Source organism: Oncorhynchus gorbuscha, linkage group LG03 (genome assembly GCF_021184085.1).
Source record: "Oncorhynchus gorbuscha isolate QuinsamMale2020 ecotype Even-year linkage group LG03, OgorEven_v1.0, whole genome shotgun sequence".
NCBI lineage: Eukaryota > Metazoa > Chordata > Actinopteri > Salmoniformes > Salmonidae > Oncorhynchus > Oncorhynchus gorbuscha.
The window spans coordinates 59,056,096-59,077,472 of NC_060175.1; the positions used below are offsets into that span (position 1 = coordinate 59,056,096).

Sequence of the window (21,377 nt, forward strand, 5' to 3'; positions counted from 1 at the left end):
ATCCGATGATGCCGTTTTGACCATGTGTGCCATTTTATATTATAGCAGCCAGTCTCTCATGACAGACTGTTAATCAAGTATTCGTGGCCAGTGCATGCAAGATCGGGTTCTGAGTTGAATTGACAGTCACAACCATCCCCCTGACTGATAGTGTGTTGTGGGTGAACAGTCAGTCAGTGAGGGAGTGAGATATACTGTGGATGAGTATGGTTCAGGCCTGGATGTGGTTACTGGAGTCGAATGAATGTACTGAGGCTGACATCTGACAGTCGTCTGGTTTCAACGGCACACCAGAGAAATTAACAACGGCCAGGGTATGATTTTGCTCACAAATGGAAAGTTCAGACAAAATTGCATCGAGCAGAGGAAATAATAAGTAAACAAATTTCCCCATCTTTTGATGTATTGAGGCACATCTATTCTCTGTTATGCGCCAGTTGCTATAGTTAGACACATCATATATTGGTTTGTTGTTGAGCTTGCAGCAGCCGGAAGTCTGAGGCTGGTTATTAGTAAGTCTACTTATCACAGAGCTGGTTACTACAAAACCAAAGGGCTTCTGGGCATTTCCATCAAAAAGGACCCATGAGTACCAACATGTTAAGTTCATAGGAGCATATCAAATTGGGTGTCAAATGAAAGCTAAGAGTTTATACTTTTGGGAATTGAAGGCATAGATCTATATTTTTCAACCATTCTCCATCTTAAAAATTAGGCATAAGTAAAGGCTTTTCTGATGGAAAAGAGGTATCTACCAGAATGTCTTAAGGTATCAGAAATGCATCGAAACACAATATCGACGTAAAGACCCCGTCCAACGAATGTCAACACTTATATTTAGTTTGAGAAATGATTTGCCTTCTGTATGTTTAAAAACATTGCCTTGTAATTACGTGACTAAAAACCCACAAGTCTTCAATATATTTTCAAATTTCTCCCCCATGTGAGGAGGAAGGATAATGCAAGTTCACAGACGTAACAAGAAAAGGTAGACATCAATTAATTATCGGGATTTTTACTGATATCAATTTTGTTTATGAAATTAAAACTTTTAATTCCATAACCTAAATTAACAAAAAATCTGAGATGGAATTACTGCAGCTGAATTGGCTGCAATGGGAAATCATAATAGTCACAAACCACAGTTGGGCCACCTGCTACTGTCCTCACTTCCACTGGCATATAACAGTTTTTTTTTCTCAGTTGTCTGGTGGTCAAACCAAGAGTGTTAAAACAGTGAGTCTGGATAACCCCTCCTCTCTCACCCTCTCTCCAGTTAATGTCCCCTCGCCCAACTCTTACTGACACGTACCCATGAGCCTCTTCACTTTCTATTTACTTTAACCCGCATCCTCACCCACTGAGGACCGGATGTCCATAGATGTTGAAAAGTATTTGAAACTTGACCTTAACGTCTACAGACGGACCCAAATCTCAAAGCTATCATAGACTTATGTTTCAATAACGTGGTATATTGTACTGAACTATACTCTAACCTACTCTGCTGTATTGTACTCAACTGTGCAGCACTGTGATTACCAGACTTGTGAAACATGAGGAGAATGACATTCATATCCATAATTATGCATTTCTCTGTAGTACAGATCAGGGACCCATGTTGTCATTTTGTTACCGGGTGTAAATTCACTTTACATACATACTGTAATTCAATATCCAAAATAGATCTTTTCAAACTCAAGATGCCATGTCATAGCTGACACCCCATCCTTTCTTTAGATATTTAAGAGTTTTTGGAAAACGTGGACGTGTAAAAACCTGACAAAGATTTTTTTGCATTTTTTCTGGATATTTTGTTTTGGTACTGTTTTAAATACAGTAAGAAGGAATTGTTGATTTTGAATGTTTGAAAACTAGTAGTGTTTCACCAACTACTTTGCAGACAGAGTTCAGTGTGTCAAACGGAGGGCATGTTGTCCGGTCCTCTGGCAGTGTCTATGGGGGTGCCACAGGGTTAAATTCTCAGGCCGACTTTTCTCTGTATATATCAATGATGTTGCTCTTGCTGCGGGTGATTCCCTGATCCATCTCTACGCAGACGACACCATTCTGTATACTTCTGGCCCTTCCTTGGGACACTGTGCTATCTAACCTCCAAATGAGCTTCAATGCCATACAACACTATTTCCGTGGCCTCCAACTGCTCTTAAACGCTAGTAAAACCAAATGCATGATTTTCAACCGTTTGCTGCCTGGACCTGCACGCCCCACTAGCATCACCACCCTGGATGGTTCCGACCTAGAATATGTGGACATCTATAAGTACCTAGGTGTCTGGCTTGACTGTAAACTCTCCTTCCAGACTCATATCAAACATCTCCAATCCAAAATCAAATCTAGAATCGGCTTTCTATTTCTCAACAAGGCCTCCTTCACTCACGCCGCCAAACTTACCCTAGTAAAACTGACTATCCTACCGATCCTCGACTTTGGCGATGTCATCTACAAAATGGCTTCCCATACTCTACTCAGCAAACTGGATGCAGTTTGTCACAGTTCCACCTGCTTTGTTACTAAAGCACCTTATAGGACCCACCACTGCGACCTGTATGCTCTAGTCGGCTGGCCCTCGCTACATATTCGTCGCCAGATCCACTGGCTCCAGGTCATCTACAAGTCCATGCTAGGTAAAGCTCCGCCTTATTTCAGTTCACTGGTCACGATGGCAACACCCACCCGTAGCACGCACTCCAGCAGGTCTCTCATTGATCATTTGTAAAGCCAGCACCTCATTTGGCGGCCTTTCGTTCCAGTTCTCTGCTGCCTGTGACTGGAATGAATTGCAAAAATCGTTGGAGACTTATCTCCCTCACCAACTTTAAACATCTGCTATCTGAGCAGCTAACCGATCGCTGCAGCTGTACATAGTCCATCGGTAAATAGCCCACCCAATTTACCTACCTCATCCCCATACTGTATTTATTTACTTTTCTGTTCTTTTACACACCAGTATCTCTACCTGCACATGACCATCTGATAATTTATCACTCCAGTGTTAATCTGCTAAATTGTAATTATTCGCCTACCTCCTCATGCCTTTTGCACACAATGTATATAGACTCTTTTTATTTAAAAAAATAAAATAAAAATTCTGTGTTATTGACTTGTTTATTGTTTACTCCATGTGTAGCTCTGTGTTGTTGTCTGTTCACACTGCTTTGCTTTATCTTGGCCAGGTCGCAGTTGTAAATGAGAACTTGTTCTCAACTAGCCTACCTGGTTAAATAAAGGTGAAATTAAAAATTAAAAAATGTAAGTAGTGTATGTATTTTTGTCTGATGAGTGTGTACTACAGTGGAGAGTGAGGTGTATACTCTCTCTAGTGAGGTGTATACTCTCTCTAGTGAGGTGTATACTCTCTCTAGTGAGGTGTGTACTCTCTCTAGTGAGGTGTGTACTCTCTCTAGTGAGGTGTGTACTCTCTCTAGTGAGGTGTGTACTCTCTCTAGTGAGGTGGGTACTCTTTCTAGTGAGGTGGGTACTCCAGTAGGGAGGGAGTGGGTACTGTCTAGTGAGTGTGCACTACAGTATGATGTAACAGACTACTGTTGAGAGAAGGACGCTCAAATCAAAGGAAACAAGATAAGTCGGGCATTAAGCCTGCTGAAACAACAAGGAATCGAGAAGTATTTGTGGCATTTACTAAGCTACGAGTACTACTGTATACTGGTAAAAGTATTTTCTTAGTCTCTTAGTTCCAAGTTCATGGGTTACGGAGTTCAAGAAAGCGTTCTCTTTTGTACTAATATCATCTATCTCTCTCTGTCTCCCCAGCAGGTGGTCTAGTCACAACTGTCCTGGTGGTGAGGATGATGATGATGGGAGTTGGCTACTACAGCCGAAGGTGCAGCCCCCCACGCTAGTACCAGTCTACAACCCCTGGTCACCCTTTGAGCCCTGGTCCCACCTCTCCCCACCATGGCCAACCACCTGGAGCTTCTGAATGAACTGCAGCAGTTGGATAAGGTGCCTAGCCTGGAGCGACTAAGGGCCGCCCAGAAGCGCCGCACGCAGCAGCTGAAGAGATGGGCAGTCTATGAGAAGGAGATGCAGAACAAGAAGCGCAAGGCGGACAAGAAGAGGAACACCAATCATGCCACAGCCATTGAGGCCAAACAACATGTATCATTTGCAGCTAATGTGGCGCTTTTAGAGGCCTCGGCACGGAACGACCCTGACGAAGGTAGGAGGAAAGGACACACACGCATACAGATAATTTCACCATCAGAGCACCCTAAACAGTAATGAAAAAGACAGGGTCAAGGAGAAACCATTTAATGTTTCCTGAAGGGGTGATGTAGTAAAAAGCAGTATTAGTATTATATTGTATTTTTCTCTCTACAGTAACTCTAAAAAGTGCTTATTCCACTCCAACCAAATCATACCAGGCTCTATCATTAGATTTCAATAGATGTTGTTATTAAACTACAGATGAAGCCCAGCCGGTATGATGCTGCTACATTTTATTTATTTAATGAGTAATACTGCCCAGTTGTTCAGAAAGTGTTGATGACTTTCTGTAACTAACCAATTTCATCCAAAATGGCACCCTTTTTCCTGTATGGTACACTACATTTGACCAGAGTCTGCCTTTTAGGCGTAACTACAGATTCTACAAAGCTGGTGCTGCTGTTCTGTCCTTTCAGTCAATAAACTGTGGTGACATGAAAGCATACCTGTTGTATGTTTCATCCAATCTTCTTTGGCTTTATATTAAATTATAACTGCCTTCTGCATCTTCAAATTAGATTTTGTTTTTGTCAACCTTCGGTTGGCATTCAAATGGCCTGAGGCTCTTTCTATATTCGGACTGTGGAGGAGTAAAATTGTGTTTTTTTTACTCATGTATGCTGCACATTAGCATGAATGATTTCAGTCACACACACATATATATATATATATATATATATATATATATATATATATATATATATATTTTTTTTTTTCACATTAGTGTTCTAGCTGTGATACATTTAGAATGTAGAGGCATTGGAACACATGGGATATTTCTGTTCTGGAATGTTTTGTTAGATTGTATACAGTGCCTTTGCAAAGTATTCGAACCCCTTACCCTTTTTTCACATCTTGTTATATTAGTGCCTTATTTTATTCCGGATTAAAACCGTACTCTTTTCATGGTTCCAGAAATAGAGAACTGGTGGATTGTAGAACTGAACTAAAAGCATTAAGATTTGTTGTTTATAATCCACAACTTGAGGTGAGTGGGCTGCTTGCCAGGCCACCACTTATTGTCTCCCTTCTAGTCTTGTGCACCAATAAACAAACTCTCAACAGTGACACATCGATGTCATTTTAAATGTGATTACAGTTGAGCTGGACTTCTTCTGAGCATATCCAGATTGCCTGTGGGCTGAGCTGTTGTGTGTGTGGTGTGTTGTATTGCAGTGCTAGTGCTGCGGTGGGGTGTACGGTGGGGTGTACTATAAAAATCTAAAATGTTGATTGCAATACCTGTCATTGAAATGAAAGTTCCTTTTTAAAATCTTAGTACCGCTTTAACATAATGTAGAAACATATATCCTATTGAGATGCATTGCATTGAACATTGTACACAGTCTCTAAGGAGCGTCAAGTGTGTGGTGACAACATGCAAGACATTTCTCATTCATTCATTGCTGTGATCATTGAGCTCCTGAATAAGTGATCCATTTTCCTTTGTTTCAGTCACCCGAAATGTTACAAGGTGTAAAAGAAATGCAGCCCGCAAGTAGTTTTAGAACGAGCGACATGGTTTATGAATGTAAAATGTGCCTCCCCCAACCCGTGGTAAAGAAACAAACAACCTTTGGCAGGTGATATGGGTCAGATCTTTTGAACTGTTTGGGTTAGAAAGTTTTCACTTTTTATTAATGGTGCAAGCATGACGTTAACAAATCTTTACTTGGGAACTGATGGTACAGCGACGCCTTATTACAACAATAAAAAAAAAGATGTATGGTGTGTATGTGTTGGTTGACTAGAGTGTAAACCGCGTACAGTGTGTGTGACGTGACAGAGTGAGACCCAGTCAATCAGTCTCTGTGGCAGCTGGCTAATTGAGGATTGTCGGGTTCTCTTAATCTGGGCTGTCCCTCTGCTCTGCTCCTAAACTGCTACTCAGTGACAGGGAGGGAGAGCGAGAGCAAGCAGAAGGTTGTAGGTAAAAAGAGAGGAGGGGGAGAGACGGAGGGGGAGGGAGAAAAATGCAAAGGAATCGACAGACTGGGGCAGGGAGAAGGAGAGAAAGCGAGTGAGTAAAGTTGCTAATAAAGTCTAAAAAATTCCCCATAATGAGTAATCACTTACACTGCTTTCTCAGAAAAGAAATGAGACTTGAGGGTGACTACTTAGTGCTTAGACTAGCTATAGAGTGCAGCGAGCTAGAGGGCCTGGCCAGTAGCCACAGAGCCTACATAGCCTAGCTACAGTAATGATATTGCTTTGATGATGGTTTGAACTTTGGCTTAATGTTTGGTTTTCAGTGTACTGCAGGGATGATCTCTGTGTGTGTGTGATACAACCACAGCATCATCCCGTTTACCCTGTAGTCAGTCAGTCAGTTCACTAATGTGAACATAACAGTACTGTGTTTGTGATGTGTGTGTGTGTTCTTATATAAGGAAGTAAAACACAAGTATTTTTACGTATGTGTGGACTGTCCTCTTTTCTACTGCTTATCCATGGGTTGCCATGACGCTTCCTATGTCCATTACAGTTCAGACCAGAACCATCCTTGTCAAGGTTACACGTTGTACTCAGTCCCTATTGAAGCTACGGATGAGGTGCTTCCTGTCTGTTCACCATTTACACTCCAAGCAATCGTCACGAGAGCTGAGGCCCTGAGACCTTGTCTCGCTCCCAGTGATATTACGTGAAGGCTGCGAAATTGCTCTGAACCTGCTGTGTCTGGGACTGATGGCTGTTCTCTGTTGATATTGTGCGGGACTGATTTAGCTTTTTTGTCTCTTTACAGCCTCATGTGACAGGGCTACATGTTGATGGGAATTAGACAGGAGATTAAAAAGACGTGGCTATCAAATATGCAGTATATCCACATTTAAAAAAAATCCTGAGATAGATATTTTGGAGGAAAATCTCCAGCCAGCTATTTGAACTTTTTTTGTCTCATCTCTGTGGTTCCTGTCTTCTCTGCTGCATCCACAAGCTCACATGACGATGTCAACACCCACTGCACTAAGCACAGCTCTGTTTACATCTAACTAGCAGTGTGTAAAAAGCCTCTAAGTGATGTTTTAAAAATACCTTCTGGATCCCAGATCCATTTGGACACTGTGATTTTGCTTGGTTGGTTCACCACCACTGCTCACCATGTCTCTCGTATCACCATCATTACATTACCACAGAGGAGGACCACAGAGGAGGACCGCTAAAGGGAAGTATGTGAGAACAGGCAAAGCTCATTTTGGGAGGTATTTCGCAGGGATGCAAACTAGTCACCTTTTGACGAAATTCGCTATTTTGAATCCAAAATAGGGAACCTACGTGATTCGTGTAGATCTGATGAGGAAAGTTTGCGTTTGGTCACTACTGGCTGAAAGCGAACAAGTTGTGCACATTTGGAGCAATACTGGCCATATCCAAGGCTCGAGCCTGGGCTCGGCCAATCGTTCACATAACAACAGAATGCAGCATGTGACTGAATAGACAGCCATCTTGGGTGTTACAGCATCAGCGTGCGCTCTGGAAAGACTGCGAAGAGTGGAAAAACTGATTTGCCAGTTACATGCTGACAAGACCGGGTCGCCTATGTTTATTTTTGTCCACCAAGACCAGACGCGATCAGGACACGCAGGTTGAAATACCAACACAAACTCTGAAGCAACTATATTAACATAGGGACACGGTCTGCCTTGCTTGGTTCACCAATTACTTTGCAGACAGAGTTAAGTGTGTCAAATCGGAGGGCATGCTGTCCGGTCCTCTGGCAGTCTCTATGGGGGTGCCACAGGGTTCAATTATCGGGCCGACTCTTTTCTCTGTATATATCAATGATGTTGCTCTTGCTGCGGGCGATTCCCTGATCCACCTCTACGCAGACGACACCATTCTATATACTTTCGGCCCTCCAATCGAGCTTCAATGCCATACAACACTCCTTCCGTGGCCTCCAACTGCTCCTAAACGCTAGTAAAACCAAATGCATGCTTTTCAACCGATCGCTGCCTGCACCCGCATGCCCGACTAGCATCACCACCCTGGATGGTTCCGACCTTGAATATGTGGACATCTATAAGTACCTAGGTGTCTGGCTAGACTGGAAACTCTCCTTCCAGACTCATATCAAACATCTCCAATCCAAAATCAAATCAAGAGTCGGCTTTCTATTCCGCAACAAAGCCTCCTTCACTCACGCCGCCAAGCTTACCCTAGTAAAACTGACTATCCTACGGATCCTCGACTTCGGCGATGTCATCTACAAAATGGCTTCCCATACTCTACTCAGCAAACTGGATGCAGTCTATCACAGTGACCTCCGTTGTGTCACTAAAGCACCGTATACCACCCACCACTGCGACTTGTATGCTCTAGTCGGCTGGCCCTCTCTACATATTCTTAGTTACAACAAAAAATATCTAGTTAACAGAAGACTTATCCCTGACCGCTGGCTACGTCCCTTCCGTCTTCAAGAGAGCGAGAGTTGCACCCCTTCTGAAAAAACCTACACTCGATCCCTCCGATGTCAACAACTACAGACCAGTATCCCTTCTTTCTTTTCTCTCCAAAAATCTTGAACGTGCCGTCCTTGGTCAGCTCTCCCGCTATCTCTCTCAGAATGACCTTCTTGATCCAAATCAGTCAGGTTTCAAGACTAGTCATTCAACTGAGACTGCTCTTCTCTGTATCACGGAGGCGCTCCGCACCGCTAAAGCTAACTCTCTCTCCTCTGCTCTCATCCTTCTAGACCTATCGGCTGCCTTCGATACTGTGAACCATCAGATCCTCCTCTCCACCCTCTCCGAGTTGGGCATCTCCGGCGCGGCCCACGCTTGGATTGCGTCCTACCTGACAGGTCGCTCCTACCAGGTGGCGTGGCGAGAATCTGTCTCCTCACCACGCGCTCTCACCACTGGTGTCCCCCAGGGCTCTGTTCTAGGCCCTCTCCTATTCTCGCTATACACCAAGTCACTTGGCTCTGTCATAACCTCACATGGTCTCTCCTATCATTGCTATGCAGACGACACACAATTAATCTTCTCCATTCCCCCTTCTGATGACCAGGTGGCGAATCGCATCTCTGCATGTCTGGCAGACATATCAGTGTGGATGACGGATCACCACCTCAAGCTGAACCTCGGCAAGACGGAGCTGCTCTTCCTCCCGGGGAAGGACTGCCCGTTCCATGATCTCGCCATCACGGTTGACAACTCCATTGTGTCCTCCTCCCAGAGCACTAAGAACCTTGGCGTGATCCTGGACAACACCCTGTCGTTCTCAACTAACATCAAGGCGGTGGCCCGTTCCTGTAGGTTCATGCTCTACAACATCCGCAGAGTACGACCCTGCCTCACACAGGAAGCGGCGCAGGTCCTAATCCAGGCACTTGTCATCTCCCGTCTGGGTTACTGCAACTTGCTGTTGGCTGGGCTCCCTGCCTGTGCCATTAAACCCCTACAACTCATCCAGAACGCCGCAGCCCGTCTAGTGTTCAACCTTCCCAAGTTCTCTCACGTCACCCCGCTCCTCCGCTCTCTCCACTGGCTTCCAGTTGAAGCTCGCATCCGCTACAAGACCATGGTGCTTGCCTACGGAGCTGTGAGGGGAACGGCACCTCAGTACCTCCATGCTCTGATCAGGCCCTACACCCAAATAAGGGCACTGCGTTCATCCACCTCTGGCCTGCTCGCCTCCCTACCACTGAGGAAGTACAGTTCCCGCTCAGCCCAGTCAAAACTGTTCGCTGCTCTGGCTCCCCAATGGTGGAACAAACTCCCTCACGACGCCAGGACAGCGGAGTCAATCACCACCTTCCGGAGACACCTGAAACCCCACCTCTTTAAGGAATACCTAGGATAGGATAAAGTAATCCTTCTCACCCCCCTTAAAATATTTAGATGCACTATTGTAAAGTGGCTGTTCCACTGGATGTCATAAGGTGAATGCACCAATTTGTAAGTCTCTCTGGATAAGAGCGTCTGCTAAATGACTTAAATGTAAATGTAAATATTGTCGCCAGACCACTGGCTCCAGGTCATCTACAAGTCCATGCTAGGTAAAGCTCCGCCTTATCTCAGTTCACTGGTCACGATGGCAACACCCAACCATAGCACGCGCTCCAGCAGGTGTATCTCACTGATCATCCCTAAAGCCAACACCTCATTTGGCCGCCTTTCGTTCCAGTACTCTGCTGCCTGTGACTGGAACGAATTGCAAAAATCGCTGAAGTTGGCGACTTATCTCCCTCACCAACTTCAAACATCAGCTATCTGAGCAGCTAACCGATCGCTGCAGCTGTACATAGTCTATTGGTAAATAGCCCACCCATTTTCACCTACCTCATCCCCATACTGTTCTTATTTATTACTTTTCTTCTCTTTTGCACACCAATATCTCTACCTGTACATGACCATCTGATCATTTATCACTCCAGTGTTAATCTGCAAAATTGTAATTATTCGCCTACCTCATGCCTTTTGCACACATTGTATATAGACTCCCCCCCTTTTTTTCTACTGTGTTATTGACTTGTTAAGTGTTTACTCCATGTGTAACTCTGTTGTCTGTTCACACTGCTATGCTTTATCTTGGCCAGGTCGCAGTTGCAAATGAGAACTTGTTCTCAACTAGCCTACCTGGTTAAATAAAGGTGAAATAAAAAAATAAATAAAAAACATTAAACATTTATGGCAATTTAGCTAACTTGCTGTTGCTAGCTAATTTGTCCTGGGAATTAAACATTGGGTTGTTATTTCACCTGAAATGGGCAAGGTCCTCTATTCTGACAATGAATCTACAGATACAAGGGTAAACTGAGTTTGTTTCTAGTAATCTCTTCTCCTTCAGGCTTCTTCTTCTTCTTTGGACTTTATATGGCGGTTGGTAACAAACTTTAAGGTGCATTACCACCACCAACTGGACTGTGGACCTCAGTTCATCTTTCAATCACCCACGTGGGTATATGCTCCAAAAACCATGAAGAGATAGGAAAAGCGGGACTTGCAGCGCGTCAAGCATCACAAATAGAACCAGGTTATATTTTAGCGACTGGCTACCCAGACGCGTGCGAGCAGTGTGGGTGCAATGATTGAATAACATGTATGAGTTAATTTATTTTGCAATGCAAGCGGTGTGGTCTGTGTGTTACAGCAGCGCTTCCCCCTGTATGACAACAAAGAGGTAGTTGAGAAGCCTAGAGACGGCAGTTATGAAGTGTACTTCATGAGCTGTAACCGAAAAAACAACTGCCATTTTGAGAGTTTGAGGTGAAGGAGCACGTGTGGTGGAACAAGAATTGTTAGCATTGTTAAGTTTCTTGCTAGCTGGATCGAATTGCCTGTTCGCTAGCCAGAGAAATGTTGAGCAACATTAGCTAACTTAGCGGATCAAATAATTGAGTTGATCGTGTGAATATTAGCTGGTTAACAAAGTCTGACAGCTAGCTAACCTTACAATGTCAGATGAGGTAACGTTATCTCGAGGACCCAATTAGCTGTATAGTATTAACTGGTATACGACGACTTCCCGTTCCTCAAGCTATAACATTAGTTGCTCTCTGGAACCTGGCAATCTGTGTGAAATATTCACTAGTTAGTTTGTTTGTTAATTAGCTATCTATGAACTAATGTTTTCCCTCTGTGGTTAATTTTCAGAATGAGGGAATTAGGGGGAAATGAGGTGTTGCTTTTAAAAACAAGTGGATTCAAGGATCAAGTGTAGTTTGAGCTGGGCCTGGCTTAAGCTGGATGCCACTATAGAGGTGAAACCACACACTTTCTCACGTTTTCAATACAGTGGATAAAAAAGGGGTATGTCAGGTTTACTCTGCCTGAAATGGATCAATCAATTATGCCATCAAAGTGTCTCATGCTCTGCTGGCACATTGTAGAACAGATATACACAGGCAAAAGTGTACAATGTAATAATGCGCAGTGTAGCCCAAAGAGATTGCTTTTGGAGTGTTGAACTTGAACTACTGTAACACTTGTGTGCTTTTAGGGGCGATTTATTTTAAATTTTTAAATGTACTCAGTGAAGGTTATTTTTGTACACGTAGCTTTGTGCACTTGATCGACGTCTATTAATATCCTAGCCACTATAATAGAGCAAAAATACAATGCCTGTTTGTTTCATTCTACTTTAAGTGCAGTAGTTAGTGTGGTCACAAGCGTTCTATTATAAAGACTGTCATGGCTAACAGTCTTTATAATATTAATGTATTGTTTGTTCTTTGTACTTGATTATCATTTGCAATAAAGTCTAGGCAACAAATAACGTTGGATTGCTTTCCTTAAAATTTGTAGCTGTGAGTTAGGTTTACATGAACCACTTTTTATTTTACACACAGAGACTGATCATGTAGATTAATGTTCTTTCTTATTAATTAGTACACAGTTGAAACCTGAATTTCAAGAAGGAACCCAGCCTAAAAGTCACTAGAAATGTGCATTTTAAAGTTAGCTTGGATTCAGTGCAAAAAAAAGATATCTTTTTTTGGGCCTTCACCAGTTTGCATCCCTGATTTTTGACTTGAGATCGACATACTTGACTCTGAATTTTATCAGAAGTCTCCCATTGACATCCTTTGAATTATTTACACAAAATTCAGAGTAGCTGGCGCTTAACTCCACCCTGATTCAGACCCTAAGAGCATAAGAATAAAAGTGGAACTGTAGTATTGGTCTGCTTTCCCCTTTTTCTCTCCCTATTATTACCTCCTGTAGAAACTAAGTGTCTTTTAGTGGACCTGTTCATCTCACTAATAAGGAAGTAGGAGTAGACAACAGGCCCTTTGAGACCTAATAACTGCCTTCACAGCTCTCATACATACAGTACACACATGCTGACTTCACTGTTGCACTATTTCAAACCGGGTCAAACTTGACAGTTGCGCTAGTTTGACTTGACAGTTGGTCTAAGCACGACTTGCGGTAGACCTAATCTACAACCATCAACAAACAATATTTCAATTGTGTCCCTCCCTTGCCATGCCATAGCCTTCGTGTTGCTATCTCAATCTAAAATGACTACAGATTTGTAACATCAATTATGATGATAGTATGTTGACCTGACTTCCTTACTGACATTCTCTTGCCCTGTGGCATTGGAAAACCAGGTTACGTAATTGACAGCATTTTGGAATGGTCAGAAGACCTTTTACACAGTGTAGGTTACTGTATTCTGGGGCAGTGTTTTCTTGTGGTTTGTATGTAGAGGAGAATGATCAATAATCAATATGTTGCGTTTTATGTATCAGAAAGAGTAGCTAACCGTTTTTGTTGTTGGCTGAGTAGAACACTCTGTCCAGTCCAGATCCCCCAGTACTAGCTGTGTCTGTCTGTAGCCTACCCTATACTGTCTATTGTCAGTCATTTGTGTCTGTAGGCTGTAAACACTGCAGCTCTGAGCAGGGCACCCCAATCCACTCTGTACTGTCTGTGGCCTGTCCGCACTGTATCTCCGAGCAGTACAGTCTGTCCAGTCTCCTGAGAACTCTTCCTCTCCAATTCAAATTAACATTCCTGAGGCCATTTTAGTTCAGCCAGACAGGGCTGAGCTTGTGAGGAGAGAGGGCTCCTGAATGGCACTGCTACCAATGGGCAAGAGCTGGCATACACTGGCACTACTATTCCCTCTTTCCCTGGCACCCATGGTACCAACAGGCATCATCACAATATGGTCCGTGGCATCACAAGATTAACAGGGCAGAAGAACTGAGACGCCGCTAAAAACTAACATGATCACTGGAGCTGTAACGAACTAACGCCATAGCTTACGAACACAAACCTCCAGTAGAGAGAGTGGGACCAGTGACTAATTGAGTGAGTTTTTGGCTTGCTAATGCCTATCAAATTAAGAATTGAAAAAACATTTTTATTTACCAACAGCAAGCATCCAAAAACCGATAGGGTTTTATAAAAATGTCTTTATTACTGTGTCCTAACCCTGTCCCTTCAATAATTTGTCATTTTCAAGATCATTATATACTGTGCCTTCAGAAAGTATTCACACCCCTTGACTTTTACCACATTTTTTTGTTAGAGCATGTGGTGTTTAAAATGTATTCAATTTTTCGTCACTGGCCTACACACGATACCCCATTTAATGTCAGTGGGATTGTTTTTTGAAGTTTTTTATAAATGAATTATAAAAAATGTAAAGCTGAAATGTCTTAAGTCAATGATTATTCAACCCCTTGGTTATGGCATGCCTAAATTAATTCACGAGTAAAAATGTACAAGTCACAATTTCTTTTTTTTCTCCTCTTTTTTTTGAATGACTACCTCATCTCTTTACCCCACACACACCATTATCTGTAAGTATCCCCAGTCGAGCAGTGAATTTCAAACACAGATTCAACCACAAAGACCAGGAGGTTTGCTTGTAATCGTTAAGGACTGGGTAGTTTTTCAGGATAAAAAGAAACAGAATGGTGCTAAGCACAGGCAAAATCCTAGAGGGTTCAGTCTGCTTCACCACAGACAGTGGGAGATGAATTCATAATTCCGCAGGACAATAACCTAAAATGCACGGAAGTTGCTTACCAAGATGACGGTGAATGCCCCAGAGTGGCAAAGTATGTACTTAAATTTACTTAAATCTACTTAAATCTACTTAAATCTCTGGCAGGACCTGAGAATTGGTTTTCTAGCAATGATCAACAACCAATTTTACAGAGCTTGAAGTATTTAGAAAATAATAATATGAGAGAGGGAGAGTCTTTCCCGGGACTGTGCCCTGCGACCAATTGCACACCTGTCCCACCCTTGATCTGGACTGTCTCTATGACCATGTTCACCTGTACAGGGAGACAGTCCCCATCCTTGCCAAGACTCTCAAGGACGTCGCTTTAAACCGCAGCCCGACCTCTCCAACCAGGAACAGCGGTGCAATCTCCATCCCATAGTTCTGGTTGGATTGTGAGTGTTTATCTAATTTTGAAGGTAATAAAAAAAACAGTTATGAAACTTTTTACGTTGCATGTTGGAATTTACAAGGATTGAAGTCCATTGAACCCAACCATGAAGCATCACGGCCCAATAAATGACATGGTACTAAACAGGCCTATAGATGGAATGCAAGCAGTACAGAAATCTACCAAAACACAATTAGCAGCCAAACAATACAATCTCTCCTAGGCAACTTTTTAGTCTTTTTTTAGTCTCCTACAGCAATGAAGGTGCAAATCTGTCTGTTTTGGAATATGAACTTTTATATTTGACAAATTAGCCTCCTTGGCTAATCTACAGAAACATAAGAGCAAACCAAAAATAATATATAATTATAATTTGTTTGATAATGATGGCAAAAAATCTAAAAGTAATTGAGAAATATATCTAATCAAAAACACAGAGACCCAGACAACAAAAATACACGATTTCAGTATGGGGGAAAAACGGAAGCAATACAAACACACCCTAAGAACAAAAAAGGAACAGCACATTAAAAATCAGCTGGATGTAATTGAGGAATCCATAGAATCAAACTACTTCTGGGAGAATTTGAGTAAATTAAACAAACTTCATCAAGGAATTGGCTATCCAAAATGGGTACAGTTGAAGTCGGAAGTTTACATACACATTAGCCAAATACATTTAAACTCAGTTATTCACAATTCCTGACATTTATTCCAAGTAACAATTCCCTGTCTTAGGCCAGTTAGGATCACCACTTTATTTTAAGAATGTGAAATGTCAGAATAATAGTGATTTATTTCAGCTTTTATTTCTTTCATCACATTCCCAGTGGGTCAGAAGTTTACATAAATTCAGTTAGTATTTGGTAGCACTGCCTGTGAATTGTTTAACTTGGGTCAAATAAGTTGGGTGAATAAGTTGGGTGAATTTTGTCCCATTCCTCCTGACAGAGCTGGTGTGACTGAGTCAGGTTTGTAGGCCTCCTTTCTCGCACAAACTTTTTCACTTCTGCCCACAAGTTTTCTATGGGATTGAGGTCAGGGCTTTGTGATGTCCACTCCAATACCTTGACTTTGTTCGCCTTAAGGCATTTTGCCACAAATTTGGAAGTTTGCTTGGGGTCATTGTCAATTTGCGACCAAGCTTTAACTTCTTGTCTGAAGTCTTGAGACATTGTTTCAATATATCCACACAATTCTCCTGCCTCATGATTAGAGGTCGACCGTTTATGATTTTTCAACGCCGATACCGATTTCTTGGAGGACCAAAAGAGCCGATACCGATTTTAATTGGCAGATTTCTATTTTTTATTTGTAATAATGACAATTACAACAATACTGAATTAACACTTATTTTAACTTAATATAGAACATCAATAAAATACATTTAGCCTCAAATAAATAATGAAACGTTCAATTTGGTTTAAATAATGCAAAAACAAAGTGTTGGGGAAGAAAGTAAAAGTGCAATATGTGCCTTGTAAAAAAGCTAACGTTTAAGTTCCTTGCTCAGAACATGAGAACATATGAAAGCTGGTGGTTTCTTTTAACATGTGTCTTCAATATTCCAAGGTAAGAGGTTTTAGGTTGTAGTTAATAGGTTGTAGTTAATAGGTTGTTTTAGGTTGTAGTTATAGGACTATTTCTCTCTCTACCATTTGTATTTCATGTACCTTTGACTATGGGATGTTCTTATAGGCACAATAATATTGCCAGTGTAACAGTATAGCTTCCTCGCCCCTACCTGGGCTCGAACCAGGAACACATCAACAACAGCCACACTCAAAGCATCGTTACCCATCGTTCCACAAAAGCCGCGGCCCTTGCAGCGCAAGGGGAATAACTACTCCAAATCTAAAAGTGAGTGACGTTTGCAACAGTATTAGCGCACACCCAGCTAACTAGCTAGCCATTTCACATTGGTTACACCAGCCATTAGGCTGATAGGCTTGAAGTCATAAACAGCGCTGTGCTTGCAAAGAGCTGCTGGCAAAACGCATGAAAGTGCTGTTTGAATGAATGATTACGGGCCTGCTGCTGCTCAGTCAGACTGCTCTATCAAATCAGACTTAATTACAACATAACACACAAATACAAGCCTTTGGTCATTAATATGATCGAATCCGGAAAATATCATTTTGAAAACAAAAAGTTTATTTCAGTGAAATACGGAACCGTTCGGTATTTTATCTAACTGGTGGCATCCCTAAGTCTAAATATTCTTGTTACATTGCACAACCTTCATTGTATGTCATAATTATGTAACATTTTGGCAAATTAGTTCGCAATGAGCCACACAGCCCAAACTGTTGCATGACTCTGCGTGCAATGAACGCAACAGAAGTGGCACATCTTCACCTGGTTATTATTGCCTGCTAAACTGGATCAGTAGTTATAACTAGTGATTATGATTGATTGTTTTTTATAAGATAAGTTTAATGCTAGCTAGCAATTTTTCTACTGCATTCGTGTAACAGGCAGGTTACTTGTGTAGTGCAATGGTTAGAGCGTTGGACTAGTTAACTGTGTGGTTGCAAGATTGGAACCCCTGAGCTGACAAGGTGAAAATCTGTCGTTCTGCCCCTGAACAAGGCAGCTAACCCACAGTTCCTAGGCAGTCATTGAAAATAAGAATGTGTTCTTAACTGACTTGCCTAGTTAAATAAAAGGTATTAAAAAAAATAAAAAAATAATCGGAAATCGGCGCCCAAAAATACAGATTTCCGATTGTTATGAAAACTTGAAATCGGCCCTAATTAATCGGCCATTCCGATTAATCGGTCGACCTCTAATTGACACAATGTTTTTTCATGCCAATAAAGCCATTTGAATTTGAGAGGGGGAGGGAGAGAGAGGTCATGAGCAGATGAGCTGCCTAATGCTTCTGCACGTTTTTACAAAACATATAGATTTAGTGTTAGACAAACTTGGATTTTTTTTTAAAAATTGTCTGTAGAGCTCAGAGACAGGATAGTTTTGAGGCACAGATCTGGGGAAGGGTACCAAAAAATGTATAGGGCATTGAAGGTCCCGAAGAAGACATTAGCCTCCATCATTCTTACATGGAAGAAGTTTGGAACCACCAAGACTTCCTAGCGCTGACTACCCGGCCAAACTGAGCAATTGGTGGAGAAGGGCCTTGGTCAGGAAGGTGTCCAAGAACACGATGGTCACTATGACCGAGCTATGGAGTTCCTCTGTGGAGATAGGTTGTCCTTCTGGAAGGTTCTCCCTTCTGCAGCACTCCACCAATCAGGCCTTTATGGTAGAGTGGGCAGACACAAACCACAACTCAGTAAAAGGCACATGAGTCTGCTTGGAGTTTTCCACCATAATTTGCAAATAAATTAATAAAAAATCCTAAAATGTGATTTTCTGGATTTCCCCCTCATTTTGTCTGTCATAGTTGAAGTGTACCTATGATGAAAATTACAGGCCTCATCTTTTTAAGTGGGAGAACTTGCACAATTGGTGGCTGACTAAATACTTTTTTGCCCCACTGTAAATACTCTCGGACCTGAGAAACAAGATTTTCTGGTCTGATGAAACCAAGATTGAACTTTTTGGCCTGAATGCCAAGCGTCACGTCAGGAGGAAACCTGGCACCATCCCTATGGTGAAGCATGGTGGTGGCAGCATAATGCTGTGGGGATGTTTTTTCAGCGCCAGGGACTGGGGGACTAGTCAGGATCTAGGCAATGATACATTTAGCAAACTATTGTGGAAGTTCTTGCACAGATAATCAAAGTCTATCTTAAATTAATCATTGTGTATTGTCAGCGCGCTGGAGAGGTTCCAACAAACTTAATGCACCATAGTGAATGACTGGGCAGACCCAGCAGTTGTCTTCTATACAGCTGTATTTGCATGTTTCAGCATAATTCATTAATCATTACCTTTTTGTTTAATTCGTGTGACAGACCAATACTGGTTCATAACATGTGACAGACCAATACCTCACAAGGCTTCTTCTCTCTAAGCTGAGACTTTAAAACCTGTTAAGTCTACCCCCTACTTTTTCGAACATTCTGTTAAAAATCGCGCAACATTTCAGCGTCCTGCTACTCATGCCAGGAATATAGTATATGCATATGATTAGTATGTGTGGATAGAAAACACTCTGACGTTTCTAAAACTGGTTAAATCACGGCTGTGACTATAACAGAGCCTGCATTTAATCGAGACAGCCCATTCCTTCCGGTCTCCGACAGCATGTTTTGGATGAGAAATTTCTGAACATGATTTCAAGACGTGGAGCTATTGAATACACATCGCCCCGTGATCAATTTGATAGATTATTAACGTTTACTAATACCTAAAGTTGGATTACAAAAGTATTTCGAAGTGTTTTGTGAAAGTTTATCGTCAACTTCTTTTTTTGTTTTTTTTGTTTTAAAACTGTCTTTTTTCCTGGATCACACACTCTTCATAGATCGATATTTAGGGTATATATGGACCGATTTAATCGAAAAAAAGACCCAATAGTGATGTTTATGGGACATCTAGGAGTGCCAACAAAGAAGATCGTCAAAGGTAATGAATGTTTTATATTTTATTTCTGCGTTTTGTGTAGCGCCGGCTATGTTAATTATTTTGTTTACGTCCCCTTCGGGTATTTCGGGGTGTTGCATGCTATCAGATAATAGCTTCTCATGCTTTCGCCGAAAAGCATTTTAAAAATCTGACTTGTTGGCTGGATTCACAACGAGTGTAGCTTTAATTCAGTACCCTGCATGTGTGTTTTAATGAACGTTTGAGTTTTAACGAGTGCTGTTAGCATTTAGCATATCGCATTTGCAATTCCAGATGGCTAGATGGGACGCATGCGTGTCGGGTCGACGTAAGAGGTTAACTGACACATATTTCGTTCTCAAAACAAGGTCTGGGAGTACTGCCAAATTGCTGCTACTGATAGTGAGGATTTGTACAGTCGGCCACTTGCATGAACACAGAAATTGTTTTATAGAAGAGCACATGAATAGAACACAGAAATGAGTTATAAGAAAAGCACAAACATTAAAATTTCCATCACATTCCGTCCTCTTATCACTTATGTGATAATAATCATTACATTTTAATGTAAACATTTCGATTTTAGTTTCAATATCAACACGTTACTCCTATTAAAATAAGGGAAATCAACACTAGAAAAAAGACAGACATTTCTTCATTTTAATCCCTTCATTCTGGGTTATACAATCCAATTATGGTAATACTATCATCATAATAAGGGATACTTAATGGGAGTGCGTATCAAAAATGCACACCCATACATAACGGATCTGTAGATTCAGGTGGTGTTTAAATCTCAATGTTAATCATTATTCCATATCTCTTACCACAATCGGGTTGGATTGACTTATGTTTTTCACTAACTGTCCATGGGACATCAACCTAGCCAAAATATGAAACCAGTTGTTTAACAATTTTGTTAAGACCTTTCCTAAAGTTGGTGCTTGCTCATCAGCTCAGTGTTCCACATAATGTAAATGGATTAAGGGTTTAGATGACCTTACCCCCAGCTTTTTTGAAGGTTATTTTTTATTTTTATCATTACTCATTCTCCGTATCTACAGGGGGAAATGCGGGGTCATCCAGAGTTGGCAGCTTATTCCTTTCACCATCCTCTGGAGGAGTAGAAAATATTTCAGCAGCTATCATGTTATCAGGCAGAGGCACATCACCTTACAGTATGTTAATAACATTTCACAGGGAAGAGGGAGAGAGAATACATGTTATAACAGTTTCACACCAACCTTGCTAAGAATTAGATTGGGGCAAGTTTTGCCCAAGCTACAATCTAGTGTCTCTCCTCACATTTTTAGGGCACAGCTCTGTCTCTGGAAGCCTTGCCTTTCCAAATCATAATTCAAACTATTGATAAATGATCTAACCCAAATGTAGAATTATAGTGCTTTGTTGGTTACGGGCACTTTTGACCCTTGATGTCTCTCACCTGAGCCACCACTGTCCTTTACAGCTATTATAGCCAATGTTGACATTTACAGCTGGTTAGAGGGGTTGTTGAGGTTCACACTCTGTTCTCAACCGAAATATCTCCCATGCATAGGTGGTCACCTTTATTTATTTTCGAATGACAACACAGTTGAACCCCCCCCCCCTCACCTATGATCTTTGCTATCTCACTGTGGCGATACAAGTCATGGAGTCAGAGGGCTAATTCTTAGGGAGAAATGCCGACCATCCAGCAGACCAAATCTGGTGAGATTTGTTATTGAAGCAAGACCAAAACAAAGAAAACAACAAC

General features: G+C 41.7%; 1 protein-coding gene across 2 annotated transcripts in view; it reads left to right on the top strand.

Moving 5' to 3' along the window:
- The window catches only part of LOC124031640 (protein phosphatase 1 regulatory inhibitor subunit 16B-like), a 130,542-nt gene that overhangs the window by 40,188 nt on the left and 68,977 nt on the right, over window positions 1–21,377 (top strand). The window contains exon 2 of one of the 2 annotated variants that reach the window (XM_046343134.1): window positions 3,793–4,201. In XM_046343134.1, coding sequence (XP_046199090.1) covers window positions 3,937–4,201 — 265 coding nt within the window. In that variant the 5' untranslated portion in view covers window positions 3,793–3,936. The remainder of the gene's footprint in view (window positions 1–3,792; window positions 4,202–21,377) is intronic. The other variant, XM_046343135.1, reaches the window with a different exon arrangement.